General features: G+C 36.6%; 1 protein-coding gene across 2 annotated transcripts in view; it reads left to right on the top strand.

Moving 5' to 3' along the window:
- Positions 1-18,208, top strand: part of LOC132910981 (rho GTPase-activating protein 7) — a 352,390-nt gene that overhangs the window by 271,343 nt on the left and 62,839 nt on the right. For both annotated transcript variants that reach the window (XM_060967214.1, XM_060967215.1), the window contains one exon: positions 1,143-1,214. In XM_060967214.1, coding sequence (XP_060823197.1) covers positions 1,143-1,214 — 72 coding nt within the window. The remainder of the gene's footprint in view (positions 1-1,142; positions 1,215-18,208) is intronic.

Below are 18,208 nucleotides of genomic sequence, written 5' to 3'. Positions count from 1 at the left end.
AGATTCTATTCAAATTTAAGCATACAAAGTTTTAAATTTAAATTCTATAATTCAAAATTCCATATTCTCAAATCTAAGTTGAAACTTTCAAGCCTCTAGTTTTAAGTACAAACTATATAATTTAAAACTTACAATGTTGTTTAGTTAATATCGTTTAACATTTTTTTCTTATATACATTAATAAAATATCCTGTCAAAGCATGAAAAGCTAGAAGATTCTTTATATATATAAATTCTTCGTAACAAAAGAGTAAGTTTCCCTTCTAACATCATCCTCAAGAACAAAACCCTTCGAAATCGACAACGAACTTCAGAACGGTTGACACCAATACTCGGAATTCCAGCATACAGATCGATCTCATTCCTGTTGATCACGAATAAATTCCTGCCTCGTTTTAGTAATTCTCTCCTTCGGGACGTCCGTTTTCCCTTGTCTCGTGAGTTTCATCGCGATGCATTCCTTTCGCGCTGCGACACACTCGCGTTCTCGCGAGTTTTTCGCGTCACGCTGTCAGCCAAGGTATCTCGTCTCGCATAATGAAGAGCACCGTTTTCGTCGTGGTCGCTGCTTTTTCTGACGAGGCCTTCATCCACCAAACGAGCAGGGTCGTGCGCTGCAAGCAGAGGAATCCTGCCCCGCTAATGATCAGAATGTTTGTTCATGTAAATGCGGATCCCGGCCCTTTTTTCTTTCGCACACTTTGCTGAAAACGAGTTTATCGCACGAGCCTGGTTGTCTCGATAATGTTTCTGCTGTTCATTGACTGGTGATCCTTTAATTTTGTCGAGCGAAAAAGAAAATCGCTGTTTCCGCATTTAATGGGACTGTATCTTTAAGAGATCGGCACGGGATATAATTATGGTACAATTATGTTCAAACTTGACAGATTCCAATAATTTTGAATTATTTTTTCATATTCGATATGTTTTGCAGATTTCTTGCACCTATAATTTGTGCATCTTACTCTTTTGGCATTTGATGTGTTAAAGATCTTTTGGTTTTTTAAAATTAAATAATAAAATAAAATTGAGAACTTTGAAAACTAACTTGAATTTCTGTAGTGTATATCTAATAATGTGTGGGATAATTGCGAAGAAATAAATTAACATACCTAATGTACATGTAATTGCTTTTGTTATAGAGATCGAAGCACAAGAAGCTTGCAAATGGCTGAGAGCGGCTGGTTTTCCACAATATGCACAGATGTACGAGGGTAAGTTGAGCTCATTTTCCAATATTTAGCTATAATATGTTTACAAAACCTAACCGAATATTACAACGCTTAAAAGTCAAAATTGAAAATATTTTTGTTTAAAATATCACTTCCTCGTATATTCATCTTAACACGTGAAATAATAAAAAAAAAAAGGAATGTAGTAAGATATCTTTTATTTCTGCCTACCTTCGGGTTCCAAGAATAATTAAAGTCATAGAGGAATAACAATATCCATCTTCAATCATTATTCACCCCAGCAAAGGAAAGAAATAAAATGGAATGAATCATTTACAACCACATTGACTCATCTATGTAAAACGCATCCTACAGCAGTCTAAGGATACAAAATAGAATCTGTCATTGATAAAATCTAAATCTTCCACGTTTAAGCACGCTTTCTGAATTGAAAGTGCTCCAAAATATGTAATTAAAATGAAAAGCGATTCTTGCGAGGGTGAACGCTCGTTATTTTTGACAGCTCCAATTTACTTTCAATTTACCATGCATAATTCACCATGATAATCGACACGATCTCTTAGGAAAGCCTCTTTCGAATCTTTACTCTCGAGAATCTCCTCGAACGATGCATAGAGAGTTGTCAGCTGTTGTCCAGATCAGGACAGCTTATAGGTCGAAAAAAAGTTTCACGAAATTCGAGCATCCCTTTTCTCGTTTCCTCTCGCTTTCGGGGCCATGTGGTTCTTTTCACTCTGAATGTAGTCCACCATTTTTCATTTCCAAGCGGTCACGTATAGCGAAAAGCGTGGTCACGTCCTCTGGCTGCCCGAAAAGGGGTGACGCTTCAAAGAGAGAGTGTCAACTTTTGAGGCTCGAGGCAAACAGCGTCGTTAGCTCGAGAGGGATCAGCACTTTGCGGTGGAAATAACTCAAAATGACCGGTTAGCACAGATTTTTATGAAGTGGATCTCTGTAATCCTCATAATTATTATGTTGGATAGACGAGTTTTGTTTACTCATTTTATTTCAGTAATTTTGCGAAGCAACCGTTGCAGTTATAATATTTTCAGAAGCATACGTATTTGAGATAGCAGATGTTATAATAAATTATTTTAGTCCTTAAGAGTTGATCAAACTTGTATGTAATTTTTTTGAACATGAAAGAAGGAACATGGACTTGAAATTTTTAACTAAAAAATTGAAATCGAAAATTTAAAATTTTAAAAACTGGATTTGAAATTGTTCGTTTGAAAATTAAAACTTGAAAATATAAATTTTACATTTAGAATTTCAATTCAACATTTGCTTTCATACGCAATATACATGTAAGACAATAACATGGCAAGTAATTACATTAATAATGTTACAAACACTGAACTATTATAATAGTCACAAGCAATACTAACAAAATGCTCAAAATATTACTGAATATCAGATTTATGTTGACATTTATGTCAATTTATGTTTCGTATATAATATCTATCACATGGACAAATTCGGTTTCAAAGAAATGTCGCGTGTGGTCAAAGCACATTCGTCACGCATCCCTTCGAAAAAAACGGACCAAGGCTTCGAAAGATGAAAATAAGAGAATCAACCCAAGTGTAGATTTACAATACCCTTTTAAATAAGAAAAATCGTCAAGCCAAAAGAGAGGGTGGTCCATGGACCACCGAAGCGGACGTATGCGAATGTTTTCGATGGCAGCCTCGTGTACGTGAGATTTTTACTAATATCCGCGGCCTCGGAAACAAAGGTCTCCCTGTTTCGTTTTTGTTTTTCCCTCAGCTACGTACCTCCATAATATTAGAGTATAAATTTCAAGATCTCATTGTTCAACGGCCTTGGATGAACCGTTTCATTTGCAATTCATCGATCGCGGAGAGGTAAAGAAATGTAACGAGTTTCGATTTTGTATTTCCAATTATAATTACAAAAATCATCCTGCATGTTTACTTTCTCTTATATACTTTACGATATATTATTTCATAAATATCGTTTATAAAAATTATCAAGGAATTTATAAAATTGGTAATAATTGCTATGAATGTATCTATAAGTTAATGTCAGAGAAATTACCAATAAAATGCAACGAAACGACGGATGATAAAATTAGATTTGAAAAACATGGATACCTAAGTGCTTGAACATGAAGTTTTTAAATTATATATTATTGTAGAACACTTGTAATATCTCTCATTTAAAATAATACTACTAAATAAGTTACATTAATTGTTATGTTACAATTACAAGTAAAATCACATCTTTTGACATAATAAAACTCCAAATTGCAGTTTTATTTTTCTAACTAAATTACAATTTATTCATAATTTTATACCCATAAATTATCATTTATATTTTAAATAAAGCTAAAGGGGATCAAATAAAAATCGGTGCCTGTACCAGATGTCTAGATTCGGGGAAGCTTCCGTAGCACGTAATTTTATTCTACTAACAAAACGCACCGTAAAATTACATTGTTCCAACGAAACGGCTAATCGTTTACAAATAACGGACCGTTTCCGTGCGAAATGCCGTAGATTGTTTAAAAATAGGTTCTCGGGGTGCACTGGCGCGGCAGTAGCAGGCAAATAAACAGCGCGATGAAACAATGACTCGCTAATGACGCCGTAAGAACAGCACCGGACTGCCGTGAGTGCAAACGCAACTGCAAGAGCGCATAGACGTGCGAGTGTGCAATAACGAATGCATTGTTGGCAGGCGCTGCGACAAAGGGCCCATTATGATAAGTATTAACATGTCCGGACACATCAAGCTGCTCCTTAATAAGTTACTATCCCGCCTGGCGTCGCGATTCGATTCGCTTTGCCCACGTGTCACTCGTTACAAGCTTTCTTTCGCGGCTTTTTTCTATTCCTTTATGAAATTTTTTGATCAAACGCCACTTTTCGTCTTATGAGGATTCGCAGAAGTCTAGTAGAATGCAGAAGTATAACGTTACGGTTACCCGTAGACTGATATCAAATCTATTGGCTTTACAATTACTAAAAACATTTAAATATTTTAAATAACTTTCAACTTTATTTTTATTCGGACAAGAAGAAGATTATTACACATATTTATTATTCTCAATTTATATCGAAGTTTTGGTGTTGTAATACTTGGTGAATATCTTTTCGTTTCCTTTTGAAAAATGATATTTTTACGCTTCTTTTCGAATTTTCGTTGCTTTTTTCCGTTTATCATCAAGACCACCTGGAATTAAAGCGGTAACGTGAAAACTATTATATGATATAATGCAAAAAGTATGAAGAAAATATTGACAAAAAGATTGGGATATCTTGAGAACTTTTTGCTAGACCAAGAGAATTATTTCGATGACCGTCAAGTGGTTAATCATAAAATATCGTACACAAAATCAAAGTTTGGCAAAGATTGATATATGGCCATGGTATAACGAGCAGGTGCAAAATTATCATGCACGTGAAATGAGATGTATTAACTGTAAGTACTATCACTTCATCAATGTATATATTCATATGCTACTTAACTATATAGGCCCGATGAAGTATATTAATATCTGGACATGTAAACGTAACTCTTAAAAGCCATTAATTATAGTATTTATAAAAAGAACTTCGAAATAATCAATGTCATAAATCTTCAACCATACCTTGTTCACACACGGTGCAACTTTATGGCAGGAGCAACTTCTTAAATTCTTGATACGAATCTTTAAACTGCGCGAAAACAAAAATAAAAAGTCAGGAACTGAGATCACGAAACCTTACTTCCTCGTTTTACTTTCCTTCTCCCATATCAGCCTCCCTATCATCGTCCTACATTCACACCCAAGGAATTTTTCGTTGCCAATTTTACACTTTCTAGACTTCGAAGTACTCCTTTCCCAAGAAACCTCTTCCTTTCCATAATTAGCGGTGCATGTTGTATGAAGCAAGGTAAAGTTATCTGAGTTACATAAGGTTCGATATCTTAAAATTCAATCTTGAACATTGCACGTAATTATGAGACTCCATTAGTCTTTAATATAATAATGAAAGAATATATAAGCTAATTACTAAAATACTAAAATTACATCAAAAAATATATTCGGAAAAGGGCATTCGCATTGGGTGACTATTGTCTTGACTACCGATTACAATAGCCAAGTATTGTATGTTTAAACAATTGTTACGGCACACCAGTTGAAAATCATGGCCCTAACCTAAAATTGGAGCAGACAAAACAGAGCCTCCTTTCGTATCCTCCATCCGGACGCGTATCGCGGATACCGGATACGGTATCATGTTCGAGGTAAAACGAAGTTGACACGCAACCTGCCATGGGAGCGTGTCGCGTGGTAGCATTGAGCCAGGTGTAGAACGATACCGGGGAAAGGACTAACAACTCGTGTTCCGCGGTCATTAACGTCCTTGGTGCCAGCGAGTAATTCCAGGTCTTTCTTCAATTTCAAGAGCTCTAATGCGGGAATAATAATGAGGCGTACGTCGCCGTGCGATGATTAATGACTGAAGCGATTTTTCAGCGGTACGGTGGCGCAACGCCGCCAATTTACGCCTGGATAGACTGTCGAACGACCAGCTGCCTGCTAAATAACACAATGTCTCGCGAGATTTATGCGGAAACGGGGTCGAGGGATTTTAAACCTGGACGAATTAGTAGGCCGGGCACCATAGCGTCGGCATAAATTCTCTACGCTGTCTCGTTACCGCGTTTATTTAAATCAATTTCGATCGATGTGCGTCCGGATATACTGACGGCGATATAACGCCAGTAGACGGTTATTTAGTACCATTTAGTCGTGCGAATGGAGCGAACTTTGGTGCTGGGCGAAGGCGGTAAGTTGGTAAACGCGGTAGCACGACAGTGTGCCTTTACAACTGCCGGTTTCGATGCCAGCCTTTCAGAAATCAAACTGATCGATTGTACCTTTTATTCAGTACTTAATTTCATTATACAAGTACACGATTAATATTCAGTTGTCAAGAAACAAATTACTTACTTTCATAATTCATTCATTGTAACGTGAAATAAATAATGGTAAATTGTAAGGTAAATTTAAAGAGCAATATTTTTCAAGTAAAAGTGATCGTCCCTCTTCTATACTTTTTAACTTATAAAGTTGATCAATGTCGTTTCTGGACAGGTCATATAGTACTGCTCCATAAATAAAAATATTTTAGAGAAATTTTTGTTTGACACGAACTGCCTTAACTACTATATTACAAAGATATCGTAAACGTCACAATTCATTATTCGTCATTGTAAATTTCTAAACTTACTCTTTTGTACGAAATAATCGATGAGTAATCTTTTTAAAGTACTAAAGAATTATTCGTATAGAAATTCTGCCAACAGCTGTCAAATAAATAAACGTTTAAATAAACGTTAGTTTGATTCAGCATGAATGTAAATTTATATTTCAATTCTATTTAAATCATATTACACTGATGCAACGAGGGCAGAAATCAAAGGAATATTCGATAAAGTACGCACGATATCTCTCCAATAACTTTCCTCGATACTAACTTATTCGGACTTTGAAATAGGAGACAAGTCGCGTATTTGCAATCGAGGAATATTTCTTGAAAAACTTAACAAGCTGGCAAAGGTTCAAGCTTCTACGAATTCATCTAGTATTTCAACGTATCTATAATTCTTCTGTGAGAAATGTAGGCGTAAATAGTAGGAAAGAAAGTCGAGAATCTTCGAGTCTAAATTCTGTTCGCTGGAAAGCTTCTCAAATTTTATTAAAGAAGCTGCTAAGCATCGAGTAGAAAAAGGATGGTTTCGTTGAATGAATGAAAAATTATTATTAGATTGATGTTATTATTATACTTGATGTCGTTACAAAGTTTACCACACCATAATAGACGAACTATTAAGAGATAACAGGATTACATCGAAAAGCACTTTGCATGGTATCCGAAATTTCATCACGTAACCATGACTTACGTAAAAAAAGTTAAGACGTGGCCGTTGTTTAAACTTTTTCTAAGATATAATCACCAATAAATTTCCTGATCTCTTTTAGCAAATTTTGGCAAAATTTTTTGCTTTTCGATAAAATACGTAAAATACGTAAAAATTGTTTAAATTAGTTAAATCTTCCCCAGTAAATTTTTGAAAAACTTTTTCTAAAATTATGTATAATAATACATAATACATCCACCAAAATCGCTGAACTACGTCATTTTTAACCTAATTCACGAAAACTAACACAAACACTAAAAAAATCAGCTCTCGAAACAACAACAAAATGATTCATCCTATTCAATTGCGTATAACATTCCGTCGAACACAATTAAACGAAATCAAACTCCTAAAGCCAATCCTTCCTCTCCTCCTTTTACCTCTTCCTCCCAAATTAAAGGATAATAAAGCGTATGATATACATATATACAGAATGTGTATATCTCTGAAACAAAAAGAAAAAAGAAACAAATAATGGACAAGAAGTACGTTAAGAAGTTGGCAAACAAGCGACGATACTGTTCCTTTCCCTCGAAATAACGCGTGTTCGAGCGAGGTGCGCTCGAGCGTTCAGCCGTGCGATGAAAAGCGGTCTGTCAGACGGTATCCATCCGTCGCTAATTAGTATACACGTGGATTAACCGTGGATCACGTGTAACTGCAGCCAGGGACCGCGGAAAGTATCGGGTCACGCCTCTCTTGTTTCCATTATATTAATCAAACGAGCCGATCCCCGTAGTCAAGGAAAAGAACCTAATCTTTGCACGGTCTCTCTCGGTTTTCGTTGTTGTTTGAGAACGAAGTGATTAAACGCGACTTATTTCGTCGTGGCGTTTCAAGCGTCATGTTAACACGGCGTGCCCAACGTTATATGAAATGCAGCTGGGAAGTCGTACAGATAGTCGCCTAGATTTTTCGTATTCGTGGCTAACAATCGCGCGTAAACCGAGGGGCCGGCGATTTCTCGCTGGAGAATTGGGCTAATGAGCGGCTCGATCGCCGATTACGATCGGTTTTCGTGGCGAAACCTCGATTTCTGGCCTTTCTTTTCATTCGATCCTCCTTTGTATGCGGTCTGCAGGTTTGTAAGACGAGACTACGTCGGTACATTCTGGTTAAATAATAATGTTAGTAGGATAAATGGCACGGAGAAGTATAGATTCACATTGGTAACTTATCTCGTTAACCCGATAATCTCTTAATTAGACTTTTATCGTTTTAGGTAACTTCTGTCATCGCGAAGTTAAACATTAATAAAGATAAATCGATTTGGAATAGATGGATTTTAACTCTTTTAAACGTATGTATGTAGATGTGATGAAAGTTATTCCACGACTAATTATACGAAGTATTTCAACACTCATAAGTATTTTTCTATATTAATAAAATGCTTCGATCTGTTTATCAGAAACACTTTCGATTCTACGTACCATTGCGAAAGAGTTAAAAATGTTGATTACATATGTTATGCATATGAATATATAAAAATGTAATATATCGGATAATGAAGAGAGATCAGAATATCATTCATGATTTAGTACTTAGAGATTTATTAAATTGAGATTTATGTATTTGAAGTTCAACTTGGAAGGATCGTGCACGAAAAATGATTTGGTCATTATGGTCCGATTAATCAACTATAAAATTGAAAGATTAACGGTAAATGAGGACCGTCTATGGTCGTTCAAAATTCGAATCCGTGAATTTCGTCCTGCATTAATGAATAACCTAATAACGTTGTCCTCATTGGCACACGGCCAAGCGAGTCATTTTACGTTGAAATGATTTTATTAACGGACGTCACAGCACTACGAACATAAAAATAAGAAAAATCGTTTGTTTCGAATTCAGACTCTTACATCCATTAAAGCAGAAGATTAGTTGGAAAAGCATTTGACATTTTTACGATTCCTAAAATGATTAAGATAAAGATAAAATGTCTATTCACCAGTCCATAAAAATAAACGCATCAAGCAGGACTGTGTACGTTCGCATGTTAACTTGGATCTTACTATTTAAAAATCTAACATTACAAAAAAAAGGTGCCCTACTTTATTGGAATGACGTATAAGAAACCGCTCAAAAAAAAGAATTTGGACGTCCTAAATTTATCAATCGCGTTTCTACGAGATTCAGCGTTGACCACCATGGTAATTTTCCGTACTTTCGTGCGTTTACGTATTTTCTTGGAACGAGACACGCTTCCAGGCTTTTCTTGCCTGATTTGTTGAGACTCCTGAATGGTTCGTTGAGAGAATAAAATCCATAAACTTGTGGAAGGTATATCTGTTTACATCGTACAGGCAAACGGTAAATAAAAACGGGAAATATAATAAAAATGACAGTGACGCAGAAATATCCCATTACATATTCCACCGACATTAAGTTTTTTTTTATTACAAATGTTCTATTCTTCGTTTCGATCGAATCTTTTTTTAAATTATAACCTCATGTGTCGTAAGCAAAGGATTTTATAATTCTAGAAGATTCGTGGTATCTGCTTGATGCTAAAATGATTTTCTTGCACAGGAAATTAAATACAAAAATTACAAATAATGTATACCTGAGTAGCTTAATAAACTTTTTACATAATGGACAGGTCGTTTCTTGAAAACTAATTATAAATTTCATTTTAAAATTGTGCATTTCAGTGCACAGTTTATAAAATACATATCACACCACTTATTGTACGCATAAACACGTACCTTTGTCGTTCCGACAAATTTGCAGGTAGGTAACCATTCCACACCTTAAACACTGGCATGAAAAATATACTTAAAAGTTACATCAATAACGAACTACCAATCCGGAAGATAATCTTCTCCATTTTTTCTTTCAAACTCAAACTAATTGATATATATATATCAATGTATCTCACAAACACCTACCATGCCAGTATCGCATCACGAACCTCGTGAGATAAAAAAATATATAACAAAATAACAACGATCAATCTTGCGTATAAACGTAATAAAACGGCGATCAATCACGTCACCAGTTACGTCCGCCAAATGTATCTCCACGATACTCCGATAGCCCGTATCGTCCATAACGATGATGCGATGGCCCAATTCTCAAGACGCCATTGAAAGGTGGCCCGGCGTCACGTGAGCTGAGTCCTTTTTGTACTATCGTGCTACTACTGCAAGAGTATCGCTTTATATAACGTCAGCTGGCCACATTTTCGTTTACCGTGCGAATTTACGATACTTACTCGAAAGTAATTTCAATCGGTGGATCTAAAATTGCACGCGGGTCTGTAGTCACGATTCACGAAATACCGCGGTGTCGGAAGCACGTGCTGCTCTTTCTGTTCCTTTCATCGATTTGGAACACGTCCAGCGATGATCTCTCCTTTATTTTTTACTGTTTCGTCTTGTTCCTCTCCGTTTAACCTCTCCGTCTCTCGCTCTCGTCCCGTTGTCCCGCTTGAAAATCGTGATCATCCTGTTTCTGAGCAGCCAGACAGCCGGTCTATTACCCGGAATTGCGAATGGCACGCGGGCAGCTGTCGGTACAACGATTTCCGTGGATGGGGTTCGCTTAATTAGTTGCTCGAAACACGCATATAGAACGGTTCACGGAACCGGACGTGGAAGAACCCACCAAGAAGGACAGTCGAGAAACCTTCTCTCGCAGACGAGGTTCATTAGGTTTCTGGGGTATTTGCGCGACGAGAATATTTGGCGATGATTAAGAACAGGCACAACGACGCTTATTATTCTGCTGCGGCAGAGTCGTTACGAGGCGGGCCTTTGCACCGTGGATGGCAAATACAAATTAGCATGTGGATCGCTGGCCTTTGCGGTAGCCCGCTTGGAAACGCCATTAACAGCGTTTTTGGAATCGTTTAATTCAGCTCAGTACCCGCGATAATTGGGACACCTGTAGAAATTGGAGATTTGTGATGTGGTCGAATAAATTCGCTGTGTTCTTTGATCGACTGAATTAGTGTCAGTTTAGAAACAGATTAATGTCAGTTTTCTGTGATCTTCATACGTTACTATTTCTATTAGGTTGTATAATTTTTTTTTTACGTCAGTTACTTTATTCGAAGTAAAGGGAAGGTAAAGCTTTTTCCAGAGACTCTTTCTTCAAAACTTCCAGCTGATTCCATAAAGCAGAGCTGAAATATAGCCGTAGGATGCTTGCAAGAGGAACGGATGAAAGGGAAATTTAGAGCGGCGATGATTATTTAAACTAAGCAGTTGTTACGTTGTAGCTGCGCAAAACGGAACGTCCTAGTTAACCACGACCTCATGAAACGTACGCGGTCATGACTTACAAGATTCGCCGGAGCGAAAACTAGAGTGCATACATATGTTCATAGAGGAAGTTAAAACCGGCCCGGGTTCTGTTTGAAGTACTAATATTACAGCTCGTTATGAATTTTAGGCAAAAAATTATTCGTGAAATTTCGCGTACCTCGCACGATAATTACTACATGAGATAGTAAGAGCTTATAAAAGTACATAGTTAATGTGAAATCGATCTGGTCAGCGGAGGATTCAGACTTTCTCAAGTGAAAATTTTATTAATTAAAGCAATTAGGTAGAGAAAAATATTCGTGAGGTGAAATTTACTGATTAGATTATATCTTAGGAATTAATTAAAGTAACTTGAATCTTTAAAAAAATCCTTCACATGATACTTTATGTTAGAAATGATATGTGAATCGAGCAAAGTAATAACTTAAATCTTTTCAATTACACTTTAATAATTAGACAAATTAATGTAGGTTCATTCTCTTTAAATGTATTTTGAATCATTCTATATCAAAGATATGTTTCTATTTTTACGTAATGGACGTCCTTTTACCATGTATAGTTTATAGATGATAAAAGGGCGTTATTATCCGATAATTTTTAGCACATTCATATTATTCTTGATACCTAGGTTTTTTTCAAGTAAACCAGCTCTTTAAGTCATTTTACATGTAAAATCTTCCAATCATCCTATCAATATTCATCTGTCTAATATCAATATGTAAGCATATAATTATCTTTCACCATTTTCGCAATTACCATTCACAGAAACGTCATTTCATCGTGATCATCCGCAACATATGCAAAGGTACGACAAAAGAATCTTGACGGCGATTTTCCATCGAAGGCGCCGTGTCAGGGAAAGTGGGTGAAGGTTCCCCGCGGCGAAAAATTCTTTTCATCAGTGCACGCACAAGATTATTATTGTAGCCGGGGCTGTTTACCACCGCTTTATTTCCGACAAAAGCCCGCGTCCTTCGGTTCCTTTGCTGAATTGTAATCTAAGCAACCTTCGTCCCAGTTTTCGGGAATCGCCATCGATATTTCCCGATAAACGGCCATACATTTTCCTCTATTTTCAGTTGTCCGGTGTCAAATCGACCAAGGTTTCACATAAAACGTAACTACATCAGGGTTCTCACGTTTAAACGAAAGAATTCCGTTTGGCATGCATCCGCAACCAGCAATGATCCGCTCGCGACAAATATTGACACTGATAAATGACGTTGAACTTGTGGACTTTTTTTTGTTATACATTACGATAGAGGGACGTATGGTGTTACTGTTACGCTTGCTTTACAAATAGCCGACCCTGTAAGGAGGACGTCATTAAATTTAGATTTTGAAGGCAAAGTCGAGTGGAACGACGAAAGAAGCGTGTCGGATCGTTTGTCGTTACCGGCATCGTTACTTAATATTTTTTAATATCTCCTCGGCCCCGGTTCTGCTTCGTTCGCGTTGCAAATGGTAGAAAATCATACTTGAGGAGAATATCAAAATCTACGCTTGAAGAATATACTATATGTTACAACGTTTTGAGTTCTGATCGAGGAGTTTTTTAAAAAAGTGCCCACAAGTAAACTTAATTATTTAGTTTACTTCTCGTTTCTTACCACCAATTACGTTTGTATTCATTATTATAATTCGACGAATAATAATTAAAATTGAAAAACGATTCTTAAAAATCTCTGTTCTTTCCATACTTACTAAAATAAAATAAACTACACCGGAAAATAAGTCGGTATACACTATTTAAATTTTAATTTAAACAAGACGGTTTTAGATATTCAGAGAACAGCTTGGTAATTATAGCATGGAATTTTTTTCCCGTCTAAGTTGCTCTGAAATCAAATAAAGAATAAAATTCGTAGACATACGGAGAGGCTTTTAACGAAATGAGCTTTGAAAAGATGAAGTTTTTGTTACAACGTTCCCACTTGGTCAGAAACACATTAGGCGAATAGTTGTATATTGTTACAGCAAGAATAGGAAGAATAATATTTCCTTAAACTTAATTTAACCATGAAGCGTATAATGAGTCATAACGATGCATTCTCGCTGACTTGCATTTGGTGTAGGCCAGTTGTATTAGTCAGACTATGGGAATATACGCAGCTGGAACAGTCCGAATTTTAAACCGATATATTATGCGTACTAACTATGATAAATCATTAATAGCAAATTTTTGTGTTCGTGAATGTAAATCAATTAACTAACTGATTCAATCATCCGATTTATTAAATCAATCGAGTAATCAAATCAATTAAATCAGTTATAAATTAAAAGAGAAGGACACAAAATAACTTTACGGAGAGGATTTACAGAATTAGAAAACTAATATTTGACGAATTATTAACAGAACGATTCATTCATTTAGAATTCTTCTTTGTAGCGAGAAGGTCAAGTTTACAAGTAGTAGATTAAAGTGGTGCCTACGTGACAGGATTCGAAATGCATCAATCGCCTTTCTTTTGAATTTCGACTGAGACGTTTTAACGTTATCTTTAAGCCACCAGCCCTGTGTTATTCTCTACCATTGAACAGCTGATAATAAAAGATAGACTCGATACCAGACCTAACCCAGCGCTGCCAGCACGTACGACGTTGTATAGTGTACACAATTAGTCAATGCGATGTTGATTCAAATTTTGACGTACTTTATTTCCTCCTAACGTTGCAAATTGCTAAAACGTTTCCTCTTTTCTGTCTGATAAGTTCGAGCCATCATTATTCGACCAATTGATAGTCGTCTTGTTTTGAATTTGTTTTTTAAATAAACTTATAGATATCTGTCACCTTTTAGTGACCATGTACAGTAGAAATATAAAAACTATGTTTGAAATAGAAAATAAAAAGGAGGTACAGTGGCTTCATTGCGAATGATCATGACACTTTTCAACATGTTAGCATTAATTGACCGGCACGCTCTTGTGATTTAACGTCTATAGATTTTACATTTGAATACTCGATTAACGTATTCACTGTTATTGACAGACATGTTGCGTCCATTCCATTAATTCGCTGAATATCATGACGTAATTGTTGCATTTCAATTTTTGTGTATTTAGATAAGATAATCTAGAGAGACAAATAAAGCAACGGCAGCGTATTAGAACGATCATCATTATTAAGAATAAAAAGTTCTTGATAAACAAAGAAAAGAATATAACTCCAGGAATGATAGTTTCTTATTTACAATAAAATTATAATGATGTATAAAATACCTTTCAAACGCAAAATCTAAGTGAAAGAAGAAAGATTGTACGGCAAACCTGTTTTGAACAAGATGAAACGCAAAGAAAATAACAGAAAGATACTAGGACGTGAATTGATTATTATTACGAATCAAATCGCTGATACGATTCATCAGAAATCAGTAAAAAAATCAATATAACTGAAATCAGAATTATGCTCTGAGTTTGCCAGGTTTCACTGCCTGAAAAAAACGCGAAAGAGACACAACGCGGTGTGTTTTGCAGCACGGATTTCAGACGTAAATATTTGAAAATCGTAAAGCGATAAAAGTCGCGCGATAGAAAGATGGCCTCGTCATCGACGATTGTGTTCGTATCGGATAAACAAAGCGGAGATACGGGGCCTCGTACATCATGAATATGATGTACCAATCAATACCATCGTTACAACTGGTTCGTAATGGCAAACGATGCCGTTACATTCATCGTGATTACACGAGGTACCAAGTACCATTGTCAGGCTGCGTCGTGATATTTCTCGTCTCATGTAAGTCTTCGTTGTTCCTGTCAGTGTCAGAGAATATTATGAACAATTTTTTGATGTTTCCATCGACAAGATTGGAAATATCAAAACTCTTGTACTTCTGTCAAGATATTCTTGTTATTGGAAGTTACTGCCAAGCCGGAGAGAGCTTGTCTCAGCGAAATCATTATGATATTGAAAAAACTTTCTTCGTATTATGAATATCGTTCGCATATACAATAGATACATACATATGTATGATATCGTTTGTGAAATAGCCAGATCACGAAAATTCAAATTGTATAAACTGCAAAATCTTTGTACGCAATATAATTATCGTTAAAATTCTGACTTAGCAAATTGCAAATTGTAAGTGTCATGAGATTCTTGTTGATCATTGTATCAATACCGTCGTTCTATCTTCTTCCGAAACCGAGAATTCCTACCAATTTATTCGTGATCAAAGTGAATTTATCCAGATAATAAAAACACACTATATATATGTTGGCATGATACACTAATTATCCGAAACTTAACCATATTATTTGCAAGCATTAATATTAATTATCGTATCACTCCCCGATTTTCCTTTAAATTTGCCAAGCGATCAGTCGAATCCCTGCAACCTAGAATTAAAACACATTTCAAAGGAACCGAAATGGAAGATTAAGCCGAAGCGTAATGATCCCGGGAGCATAAATTCGCGTCTCTTCGGGCTCGCGCGGAAGGATCGAAAGAAAAACGAACTGCTGCTGGCGATCGTTAAATAACAACGCGCGTGCTTCGTGGAACCGGAGAAATGAGCAGCGTAACCCGGTTCTCTGGTCGGACGAGGTTCACGAATCGTCGTCATCGGCGTCCGCGGACGTATTCTCATTTCCTCGTCTTCTTCCGGGTTGATGTGCACGAGAAAAGAAACGCGGAAAATTTATACATACATCGGTCAACGTGGCGACGAAGTCGATGAAACGAGGAACAGATGCTCGCGCGAGCACCAAAATAGACGACTCCAACGCACGCGCGATATATGTATTTTTGTTCGATTTCGCGCGCACGCCAACTCCCCAGAAATTAGCTGAGCGACCGCCTGCAACTGTCTAAATGGCCATTCTAACTCCACTATGCGTAATCGTTTCTGCTCAGATTACTCAAGTTATAGCAGAACTTCATTTGCTGGAACAAAATTTTATTTATTTTTTCTTTCCACTATATAAAACTTAGCTTTTTTTAGCACGATCGATGCAGGAGGATTTCTATGCTTACTACTTTCCGTGACGAAAAGATGGGAGAAAGTCTTCTACTAGTTAGAAAGATAGTCGGAACATACATTAGATTATTGAGAAATGTATAAGAAAAAATAATGATGAACGATACGCGTATTATATTATTTTTCGATTAAATAAACTCCTGTCACTTGAATCTGTTTGTCTGAATATGAATTTCTGTTGCATAAGTAACAGACACATTGCTAAATCCAATAAATAACAAACATTTGTAAAATGGATAAGTTCTAAGTTGAAAGTTGCACTTGCTTGAATTCAAATAACTCGACTAATCTAAACGAGGTTTTAGGACACGGAATTAGAACGAACAACGATAGATTTGTGGAAGGCAATTGTACTTTCCGTAAATTTTAATGTTTCTACGAAACGCTTACACGCGACAGGTACGCTCCTGGTTCTTCTCCACAGAGCGAGAGGGTAGATCGTTGCCGCTGCTCTTTTTCACCGGATACTTTGATCTTTGTTAATTTAGACCGGGATTACACGGCAACATTTCTCTCTACCGGAGGAGTTTTTAGTGGCTACAAACACCGGATGAAAGAGAAAAGGATCTTTTTTCGGACTATTGCCGTTCGTGCTTGATTATTTCGTTTTCTTCTTCCTTCGTCGTTTTTCGGGCAGAGACGATTTGCTCGTGTATCAACGCTAAAGTCGCTGTAGGGTGCCGTTGAAAATAGTCGAAGGGTTCATTCGTTTAAAAAAGAACGAAGTTTGGAATCAGGAAACGCCTAACATTTCGGTGGTTCGCTTCCTGTATTAGGATTTTTATATCCGAGCATTCCACCAGTCTATTATCAATTACGTGTCAAATCAACTGTTAAGAAACAAGCTTCTTTGCGTCCACGCTTTTCTACTTCCCCCGCTATTATACGTTTTTGCATTACGTTCTCTCATTAGTATACGACAACGTTGCCAATCAAGATAGAACAAAAATAAGAACTGTAACCTACACTTGCTTGCTGTACCTCATACATCATATGGTAGATATGTATGATGTGTTGAATAAAACTGGTCTTGTATATATTTAATAACGAGTCAATTATAAATAAATATATTAAAACAAAATTTACTATTCCACACTTACAAAACAGGGTAATTTTATAAGAACACGATCAAAACTATTTTCAATTATCAATGTGATTTTATCTATGCATTTCAGTACTATTTGTATATTTTTAGTATAAATTAACCGAAGAGTCTAGATTATATAATTACGTTTTCACATTTAAAGTCTAAAGTCTAAGTACTTAGAGTCTAGGCAAATGAATATTTTACTTTTTATATTTTTGTATACGTTTAATTTCTGCATTCAATATACCAAAATTCCTCATAAATGTATAAACGTCTCCACAGCTTGTTCATTACTTTTAGATACAGCTCGTATACGCACATCGTGTGTTCACTACAATTGTTTGCGGCAACGATAAAAGCGGGCAGCAAGACGAAGTCGAAACGCAAGGAAAAAGCCTTGATCGTTCCAGTCTGACCAGCCTCTATCCTAAGCTGATTAAGTCGTCCTCGAGGCGGAGACTTCCATTCCCCATGTGATCGCTCGAATAATTTCCATCGCCCTCCACAACCTTCCTACCCTTTTTCCCCCTTCTTTGCTCTGAGTTTCTTTTCGTTTCGGTCCCACGCGCGGTTCTCCCACCGCGACAAAGTAATCTCGGTCGAGATAAATTATTCGACGCGCGGCGAAAATGCAAATTCGTCCTGGCGGTGGGCGAGGGCGGCAATTTATACGCGAACCGCTGCGGATACTTTGCTCTGGCACTTAAGTGGCCAATCTCTTTCACATACGCGCTAATTTATA

The sequence above is a fragment of the Bombus pascuorum genome, chromosome 9, assembly GCF_905332965.1.
Source record: "Bombus pascuorum chromosome 9, iyBomPasc1.1, whole genome shotgun sequence".
NCBI classification, from domain to species: Eukaryota; Metazoa; Arthropoda; class Insecta; order Hymenoptera; family Apidae; genus Bombus; species Bombus pascuorum.
This window is presented reverse-complemented; position numbering and strand designations above follow the sequence as displayed.